Genomic DNA, 10,600 nt, shown 5'->3' on the forward strand with positions numbered 1-10,600 from the left:
GTGCGGGTGATTTTTCAAACAGTAGTTGTCCTCCATGACAGATGTAGGGCATGAACAACACGAAGGTCAGCCTGTCATGTGTGCAGATTTCACGTGAGTTTGTACTTTCAGCCAAGGTTATTATAGTTAACTTAAACTAAAAACTAAAACTGGGCATGAAAACATTTTAGTTACCTGCAATACAATAACAGAATACAAAAGCAAAATGCAATTTTGCAAAAAAGGAAAATGCAACAATACTGTGTACCTGCAAATCTAACTGAATTAAAACAAAAATATGCAAGAAATATCTTCAGTTTTAGTCTTTGCAAATTTGGTCTTATTTGTCAACACAACAAGCACGAGGAGGCATTGGTGTATATGTTTATTGAGACTGGAATCTCGATAGGACTGTGAGTCAATTGCCTTCATAAAGTGTTGTGTTTGTACTGAAATACCTATTCTGAACTTCTTAAATCTTTCTCAAATACCATATCATATTATCATAGATTAAAATAGAATAAAAAATAAAACTAAATCAACATTAAACATTTTAAATAATAGCAAACCCACTCCTCTGGAAACCTTTCTAATCATGTATGAAAGTACAGTAAAACATACTATAAGTGATACAATAAAGGTCCTTTGGCTTCAGTGGGAATGAATATCACGTCTGTCAGGCTTCAGGTAGTGTGCACGGGGTTTTGCATCTCTCAAACTTGGAAGAAGATCACGCTGGTATCACTATCAGGTTGTATTGTTAAGTCCAATTTTAGATGTGCTTCGTCTGTTCTGCAGCAGCTGTTCAGCACTGCGTCAGAGATGTCACTCCTGTCCATAGGTAGAATTTTCTAGAGTCTCTCATAAAGGTTTCATAAGTTGTCATTGATTGTGTATAAAAAATTAAACAAGTAAAGACTTTTAAAAATTGTTTATAGGTCACATAAAAGCTATGTGTTGATACATATTCAATAAAGGGCTTTTTATGTCACTTATTACATTCATTTTTATGTTAATTTATTACAAACAATTTCTAAATACGTACGGGTACAGGATATTTTATTTATTTTTATTTTATTCATTTTGTTTTTAAATTTATGTAGTAGTAAGCTTTGAAAGATTAAAATGTCTCCTGTCCTGCAACAGAACCACTTCAGGGACCCTGAGGTTAGGTGGGTGGGGGCTTGAAGTGACAATAATAGTAGTGGAGCAGCAGTGGGTGGGTTATCCTCACAGTGCAGAGGTTCAGCTCTAGATTTAGTAATAATTGTGTATGAACCATGGACTACCATTCTAAAATGCAATTAGTATTAAGAGATACTTTTTTTTCCAGAGTGTACCATCTTAATACAGTTTACTTTTATACACAAATATCCTTTTTTATTTATTTAAAATAAGCAAATACAAGAAAAAAATGAAAGAGGCATTGACTGCTTTCCTATTTCCAGTTGACAAATATCAACATATTTGAAATGCACGGACTTTATCAACGGAAATTTTGTAAACATTATCAAAGTAAATGAAGTAAATTCTCTTGACCATAGTTACAAAAATTCTTAGTCTCTTGATCTGAGTTTTATTTGATTTACTTACATAAATGCAGCTTTTATTGGTTTATGTTGGCTTACTTGACTCAGTTGGATGGAAAGTTTATCTGTAATTGACATAAATGCACTTGACAATAGACCAAAACTTTTCTTTGAGTGTATGCAACTTAATGTGTAACTCATAAATTGTATCTCATGAGAAGTTAAATGCAAGGAGTTTATTTAATATGGACAACAATTCCCATGTAGATTTTTAAAGGCACTGTAACACAGCTTGTAGATTCAAACATCACACATTCCTTGTATTATCTATAAACTCTTTTCTTTCATACATATACATATACAGTATAAACACACTGGAAAATATACAACAATAGAAGTGTTAACTGTAGTAATGATATTTATAAAAATACGAAAATATAGCACCTTATATAACATATGTTTGTATTAGATTTAAATCTATAATCATACACAAAATACTTTGCAGCAATGTTTTACAAACATGTTACATTCATTAAATGAAACGGTTTTATAAAGTCAGAGCTTATCTCTCCCCTCTTCCCTCCCTCACCAGCTCTTCTTCTACACCTCCTCCCTCTCTTATTTTTCTGGCCTCCTTCTCCGCCTCCTCCGCCTTCCTCTTCTCCTCGATCTCTGTCTCTGTCAGCCACGGTCCTCCCAGGTAGCTCAGGATCTCCTCGGGGCTCCCTCTGTGTTTGGGCTCCGGGTGGAGCAGCTCCTTGAAAAGAGTCATCACCAACGGGCTGAGGCCCTCAAACTGTGAGGGCGGAGGGTTGTCCCTTTGGTTCTCCCTCATGATTGTGTAACTGTCCTCCTCACCTCTCCACTCACCATCCTTCTTCTTCTCCTCACGGTCGAACCACTCCTTGAACCTGCGGTAGCCGCGGTCGTCATGGGTGCTCTCCTCCCAGGGGAAGCAGCCAGTTAAGAGGCAGTAGATGAGTACACCGAGGGCCCAGCTGTCAATACTGGGCTTCACTGTTATCCAGATGTCCTCTATCCCCTCCTCAGTCCCGTCCCAGTCCTTCTGAGCCTTCTTGCCGGCCTCCACCTCAGGAGTGCAGAAGGGAGATTCGTACCAGACGGCACGAACGGTGGAGCCGATGGCCCGGGTGAGGCCAAAGTCGCCCAGTTTGACCCAGCGACAGGCACTGTCACACAGGAAGATGTTCTCAGGTTTGATGTCACGATGAACGAAGCCCAGGGAGTGGAGATGTGTGACAGCACCGCTCAGCTGGGCCATCACCCTCTGGACACACTCTTCATCCACCCCGACCTGAAAAAGGAAGACAGGCTGGATCAGTGTCTCAGCATCAGAAAACCTATTATCTATAACTTTAAGGGAATACTTCACCCACAAAATTACCATTTGTTTTCAGTTAGTCATGCTGTGCTAACATCTGGCTTTTCAGTGAGAATGTGTATGAGAAGCAAAGATGCGCTGTCACTAATTACCCTCCGTTTCCTCCTGAGCAGCGCTAAAACATTGATACAATACATCTGCATCAAGTTTGAAAGAGGGACTAAATGAGTAAGAGATACATAAAGAGAAGAAACCACTGAAAAGTTTTCAACAACCCCTGTCCATGCTGCTGTCTACTGTTTACATGTTCTCTTGCCTGCCTACCTGCCTGTGACATCACATGGACACACCAAACAAAACAACCCCCACACGCAAACACAAAAGCTGACTGAAAGGCAGACTCGTCTGGTGTCTTCACTGGCAGTGGGAATGCAGTATTTAGCAAGTTTACCTGTGTTTGAGAGACCGGCATGCATGCTCTAATTTTGGTTGGAAAGCGGTTTTACATGCACATTGGGAGCGCTTCCTAAACTACATCAATGGCAAAACATGGAATTAACCATAATTTACAGCCTCTCTTATATGGCAGTTGATCTCATCCTCTGCCAGGAGCTCCCACATCTCATTGTTTTCCAAATTTCTGAACATTTATGCTCACTCTTCTTCAAGTTAGCTGCTTACTGTTATCAGCTGCTGGTTAAATCTCCCGTAGTGGAGAGTACACATAACATGACGTCAAAACATCATGCATGTGCTGCTCCATCCTGCCAGCTGTCCCGTTATACAGACATAATTTATTGCTTTTACTACATCTGCTTCTGCCTTAAAGGCAAGACAGCTTTGTCCTCCATTTCACAACTACAGTGAGGTGGAATAACACATGAAATTTCCGCTCTGAAGAGGCAGTGTAAAAGGCTTATGAAAACCTCAGCAGCTCATGTTATAGTGCTTTTAAAGAAGCCATTCTGAATAATACGTACCCTTACTTTTGATGCTTCAAGTACTTTCTGCTAATAATACTTATGTACTTTCACTTAAATAACATTTTGAATCCAGGACTTTGACTTGTAGTGGAGTATTTTTAGACCGTGGTATTTCTACTTATGTTTACGTACCGTTTTTCTGCAAAAGCTTTCTCCCCTAATTTAACTGATTTACAAATGGCCATTGTGTGTGCTAAGTATTCCTGTAATACATTTTGTATTAGATGTTTGGTCGGAACATGGTTGGCTCAAAGACAAACAAAATCTGCGTCAACAAGGTGGTTGGTGACGCTCGTGGAAACCCCTGCTTAACTTCATGTTCTCCCATGTAAACAGGGTGCCCTTATCCTTATCTGTACTCTATTATGTTACTGGCATTGACACAAACACAGAGGAGGGTGAGCTGGAAGCCTTTATCAAGCTTGTCTCAAGTTTTTGCTGACAGAATTGGAGCTCAAAAAGAACAGGGTCAGCAGTTACATTTTCCACGAAATTGCTACGAGAAAGCCACACTGCAGACATAAAGCATACGTACCTAATGAATTTAGCCCATTAAATTAAAGGCCTTTTACATTTTTCAAACCTACTTGAGTGCCTGGACTTGGATTTTTTTGTGCCATTTTCTTTTTTTTGGCCAAAAGTTTTCCTCTTATTTTGGACATTTTTCCCTTCCATGAGCACCGGTGGTTTGAGGGACACCAGCAGCACTCCAGTCTCCTCTCTCTCTCATAAAGCATACGTATTTGAGCCTTTGAATGGATGAAGGGAAATTAGTAGAATATAAATGTAGAGGCTGCATGCAAACATTAATGCAAGCTTTTCTTCTGCTCAAGCGAAAGGAAACACACTCTTCTTCAACAAAAAGCATGGACATACCACGCAGGATATTATTAGCACGTTTCATGCCACAAATTAGCTGAACTGACCTCAGACACTATCACACTGTAGAGGTCGCCATATAAACCGGCTTGCTGGGCAAAGACATAGTAGGACGGCGTGGAAAAGAAGATGCCAAGAGCTTTTGTCAGAGAAGGATGTGTGCAGTAAGAAAGGGACAGATTGTATTCACGCAGAAAGGAGGTGAGCGAGGTTGACTGACGAGGGAAGAACTTCAGAGCCATCGGGGTTCCTGGAGGGAATGAAGCGAGACAACGTGTTACAACATCTAATCAGCTTTAGTCAAAAAGCTGTCATCACTGATGGAATGCGATCGATGTCCATATATTGACGCCGTGAACAAATATAACTATCCCTTTGGGGCGACTCTGTTACACAGCAACACCCCAGTTGCAGCAACCCAATCTCAGAGAATGTCCCAAAGCACTTCATTACGGCAACAGAAGCGCAGAAGGTTAAGTGAACACCATGAAAAGACAGATCTGTCATCACGTTAGTGCAGCGCTGACCCTGCGGGACGTGTGTAGTTTCTTCATTAGAAAGAAACTTGACCCCAAGGGAAATGTGCTGCAGTGGAGATTTAACATTTCACGCATCTCGGATTTTAAAAGCACAATCAAAGCGCCTAATTACAACACAAATTTGAACATTAGTTTCAGACTGAATTTAGATGAATATGACCTTTAACCGTGAGTCTTGCACTTACCCCGCTTTCTGTGTACGGCTAACATGACCTTTCCATAGGTTCCCTCTCCCAGGAGCTTTACCACCTGGAAGTGCTCGTATACCTTTAATGTAGGAAGGGACTGCGCCGACAGGAAACATCGCTCGTCAAGTTCCTGAGCTGCTGCAGCCTGAACACACACACACACACACACACACACACACACACACACACACACACACACACACGCTCAGTGTTATTGCATGAAGCCTTAAGATGCTGATTGGTTCAGTGGAGAAAGAGGATCCACAGCCTGACCTGCAGGTGTTGATGTTGTTGATAGATTTCTTCACAGAATGAAGTCAGAAACTGTTATGTGAACTTGTTACATGACTTGTTGCGTAACGAGGATCTTGCAACTTTACATCTCGTATATCTCATTAGTCGTAATATGTCATTAATACTGTTCTCTGTTCGGGTGGGATTTGCTGTTTTCTTGAACATCATTTCTTTGCTTGCTCATGTACAGTGCTTAAAGGAGTATGTCACCCAAAATGTGACTATTTGTATATCAGTAAGTCATGCCGTTTTAACCTGAATTTGTGATGAAAACTTTGTTTTTCTCATTCCTCCATGGGAAACAGCAAGCAAATGATTGCACTGGTTGATTAGGGTCCACATCTAACAACAGCAAAACTATATCAAACTCTCATGCAACTTGTCCAGAATAATCCAAGCCTCATTTATCCAGTACTTCCCAAACACATGCATTTTTGCAAAAACCATGTTATTTATTTAAAACTAAACTCATCTGTGCTCTCCTTGATCCAGACTCCAATACTAAGCTTTTTAGTGAAAATGTATGCATTCTGTAAGCACTGACCATATGACTGAATAAATAGGGCTTGGATTATACTGCACGAGTTGTGTGAGAATTTGTAAACAGATGTTTTGATATAGTTACCAGTGGTGTAATATAATGAATGAATAATACTTTGTTGCAGTACTTACGTAATTTTAGGAGTATCTTTACTTTACTTGCTGTCATATATTTCTTTCGACTTCTGCATTTACTCCACATTTCTAATATAAATGCACATTTTTGCTCCATTTTTTTCCCCCGAGCATTTTTGTTATTTACAACAAAATGGGGAAGAAACGGAGGAAGGGACAGGCTGCCTTAAATTTTAAGATGACTGAATTTCACAAGATAAGTTGAATCATTACAAAATTAACTCAACTTGTATTCACAAATTCAGTCAACTTAGAATTTTAAGGTAGCCCGAATACAAACTTTTAAAATTTAAAACATATAGATTATGTTTACAGTGTAATGCATGCTCCATTAGTGGTGTACATGTTATGAAGAAATAAGCATCATGATTCTCAAAATTCTGACTGCTTTTATTTTTTTTCCATTAATAGCATTTAGTTGTACTTTTACTTTCAATACTTAATTAAATTTAATTCAAAAAAATACTTAAGTACAGTGAATATCAGATACTTATACTACTACTACTTATACTACAGATACTACTTAAGACTTTTTCTCAAGTAATATTCTTATAGGTGGGACTTTAACTTGTAACAAAGTCAATTTCTGTACTTTTACTTAAGTGTGGTTACTTCATCCTCCACCGTTTTAACTGTTGTTAAACGTGATCCCTCATCAAACAGTAAATCAATATGTTTATCATTTCCCATGGAGGCATGTGAAAAAGTTTACTTCACGACTTCAAGGCGTGACAAACGGATTTACAGATGGTCATTTTGTGGGTGAACTATTCCCTTAAGAACCATCCACACGCCATCCCAGCATGCATCTGTCAGAGATTAGTGGAACGTATTCTGTTATGTTATCAATTTCTGCAGCTCAGGCATGATCCTTATCGTCCTATGGACGGAATAAAACTTCAGACGTCATCAACGCGATGTCTTATCGGGGCGATCAGAACATTTGGCGCCGTCACTCAGTTTCCACCATCGTTCACATCCATGATGACTTCCTTTGAAGTAGATACCTCCCCCACATACCCCGACAAATTAGAAAGGCTGTGAACTATTAGCGCACACAGCTTAACACAAAAGATAAAGAGATAACATATTTTTACTTCTGACTTTCCGCACGTTGCGTAACAGAGCTTGGAGTACAACAAATTTGAGTTTTAATTCAATTACGCCTGTTACATCCCTGCAAGCAACATTCTTGGTGGTCTTTGCACTTACATTTGTGCGTTAAGATAATAAGCCTGATAATGATCATTAACATTTTCCAATCACTGATAAATCCCTGATTGTGAAAAGAGATCAAGCGGTGCCATGTGACACTTTAGATTCACTTATGAGTTATTTGATGACAGCAACTTAAAAAATGTATGCCAGTTATGAGTTATTGCAAATGCATATGATGTGCTGCCAAAAATAGGACTGCAGGTTTCAGCCAGTCTGAGGGTCCTTTTTGGCACAGATGTTACCAAGACAGATCTATTTTAAACAGAGTCAATGATGGACAGATTAATCATGTAAAGACTGATGCTGTTCCTTAGGTGCACCGATAGGCTCCAGTTTGTTTTGCCCTTTTTACACTACCTGTTCAAGGTGAGCATATTAGGCTCTCAAACCGCCTTATTGTTCTGAGTAAAAGGTATGACTGTGGTATGAGGGACAGAGTTTTCATGCCTTAAATCTGTAATGGAGGTAATAAAAGTGTAGAATTGACATCTATGTATAAGGGATAGCTGGTTTTGACAGCGTGTTATGCGTGTGACTGGCTACGGGGAGTTAGCAGCAGTTGGCAGCTAAAATTGTGAAAATAATTTGTTTTTTTGAGCTCCTTACACTCCAAGCAAAGAACAAGATCAGCAACCATATAACAGGGATGGTAAATGCATGTTGATACAATGTTTTGCCTTTTTTTTTGTGAAGAAAGCACTTCCCGACACGTGTCTTTATGTCACACTGGAGGCAGATGCTGTTGTGTTAAATGTCATGCCCCCCATGCTTTTTTTCTTTTGCAATTGTCAGCATGCTATCTTAAATCACCTGCTGGAGCGACTTGATGCCGCTGTTGTTTGGTTTTGTGTAAAAATGCGAAGGCGATGCAAAGAAGGGACTTTGTAGTGCGATCTCTGTGTAAAAAGCTACTGTAACTCACAGGCTGAGTGCTGCATTTACGACAATTTCCAAATACGAAGAATGTTATTTCCTGGTAACATGAAGAAAAAAGTTCTCTATTTCTGGCTTTTTTTGTCTTTATTTGATAGTACAGCTGAAGATTGACGGTGGGAGAGAGGAGAGAGAAGAAAGACGATAGCCTACGCAACAAATAGCCGCAGGTCAAATCAGAGCCACTGCTAAAGAGTGGGCCTTTATGTAATACCTGAGGTTATTGACGCATCGGCATCAGAAGAATAGACAGAGAGATCATCTACATGTAGTCGTCTTGATAGTGTTGAAATTAAAGCACAGTGTTAAACTCCTGAATTTAAATCTCAGTTGGCTTCCAGTCACAGCACTGTTAACACATGTCAGGGTTATCACGTTAATACATTCTTCAGCCGCTCTTCATTCTGCTCATGCCTGAAATAAAATTAATATTATTTATTACTTTTTGAGTTCTATCCAGATCACAGTTTAACTGATGCATTCATCATCACAGATGCAGCTGAAACATTTGTTGCACCAGCAGATATTTGCCACGTCCCTGTGAACTGAGGTGATTATTTATCAAACCCTATCAGTTAATGACCCCTTTGCACAAAGCGACAAGTGATCTGAGATTTTAAAAGAGGCTCTGCATGAGCAAACGTCATTAGCAAATTTGAAGTCTGGTGCAAGCACTCGACATTACAAGCTGAAAATCCTCTCAGCAACATCGTTTATCAAACCTTTGCAGCCTCGCAGTAATTTTGTAATAAAAAGCCATCAATGCATTTGTGGCATTGCTGCATGTCGTCTCATCATAACGCTGCAAAAACACACATGTAATATGATCATTAAAACCCCCTATGTTTGCACACACAGGAAATAATTGCATTTAAGCACATTTTTGTTTGTTTGTAGCACAATGTGATGGTTTTATGAACGTGACTTGTCATTTAAGTGTAACATTTTGCAGCTTGATTCGTCCTCACAGGAATAAAGTGCATTACTTACTGTCATTTTCAGTTGGTTGATCTCTGCTCACTTTGTCTCGACTCTTTTCAGCATCTAAAGACTCAGACTCCTGGCAAGCTGCAACCAGCTACTGGAGCTCAGCTGTTTGCCCTCTGCTAGACTGATAATTCAACTGGAATTGAAGTTGATATTTTTGCTCCAAGGGTCCATGCAGTAGCACAGCAGCTTTATAGAGGAGGCTCATAGATGTTTACTGGAGACCTGGATATTGGCTGTGTGCTTCTCCCCAGGAGACACACACACTGAACTCTCTCCCTCTCTTTCCTACTCTTGTGCCAACTCTCTCTCTCTCTCTCTGTCTCTCTCTGCCTCTCCTGCTATGCTGGCAAATATGCGTGAACCAGCTACAAGGCATTTCAAACCTCTCTCTCCCCAGTGTGCCCCCTCTCTCTCCCACTACAGAACAGTGTTAATATCCCACCGTTTCCAATCTGTCAGTCAGCCCGACCACATTAACCCGTCGCTCTCCTGCCCCCACTCTCCTCAGCTGTCACTCACTTTCTGCAAATCCAAATACACTCCCTCCTCCTCCTCCTCCTCCTCCTCTTTCCATGTCGCTCTTTCTCACCCTCTCAGTCAGTCTGAGTCAGGAATTCCCCCCACTGTGTAAGATCCCTCGTTTAATCAACAGGTATGCTGGAATGATCGGAATAAGCCAACAAGCTGTACCCATGATCCCTGAATGTTACTGGGATTACAGGGTACAGTTAAGCATGCTATTTTATTGTTCAATATCACCGTCCTTTTACTGCCTTTTCTTCTTATCTAATTCTGCAGGTGGCAAATTCAGTGCTGGACATGTAGTGCATTCGGTGTCCAAGGCAAGCTTCCCCTGCCCCCTAATTATCATGTTTATTTTTAACTAGAACAGGAGCTAATGAGAAATATACACCGATAAACAACTTAGCTAACAAACAATTATATTAGATAACTAGCAAACAACATGGGTGGATTATTAGGCACAGCACAAATATGCAAAGAGCCCCACGACCTCTCTCACAAGACTTTTGGTTTTGTTTCTTTTTTGGGG

General features: G+C 40.0%; 1 protein-coding gene across 1 annotated transcript; it reads right to left on the reverse strand.

Moving 5' to 3' along the window:
- Positions 1–1,725: 1,725 nt before the first annotated feature.
- On the reverse strand, positions 1,726–10,005 carry sbk3 (SH3 domain binding kinase family, member 3). Its single transcript, XM_042490431.2, has 4 exons — positions 9,550–10,005; positions 5,437–5,584; positions 4,760–4,962; positions 1,726–2,823 (listed from the first exon to the last, which is right to left on the reverse strand). Exons 1-4 carry the CDS (start codon positions 9,553–9,555, stop codon positions 2,071–2,073), a joined length of 1,110 nt encoding a protein of 369 aa, XP_042346365.1. The 5' UTR covers positions 9,556–10,005; the 3' UTR covers positions 1,726–2,070.
- Between the last annotated feature and the right edge of the window lie 595 nt (positions 10,006–10,600).

The sequence above is a fragment of the Plectropomus leopardus genome, chromosome 11 (assembly GCF_026936395.1).
Source record: "Plectropomus leopardus strain MGB_pleo_1.0 chromosome 11, ASM2693639v1, whole genome shotgun sequence".
Lineage (NCBI taxonomy): Eukaryota > Metazoa > Chordata > Actinopteri > Perciformes > Serranidae > Plectropomus > Plectropomus leopardus.

Coding starts and splice junctions, on each gene's coding strand:
- sbk3 (XM_042490431.2), bottom strand. Junction 4,963..5,436: donor AGCCGTACACAGAAAGCGGG/GTAAGTGCAAGA, acceptor CATTCCCTCCAG/GAACCCCGATGGCTCTGAAG. Junction 2,824..4,759: donor ACAGTGTGATAGTGTCTGAG/GTCAGTTCAGCT, acceptor TTCCTTTTTCAG/GTCGGGGTGGATGAAGAGTG.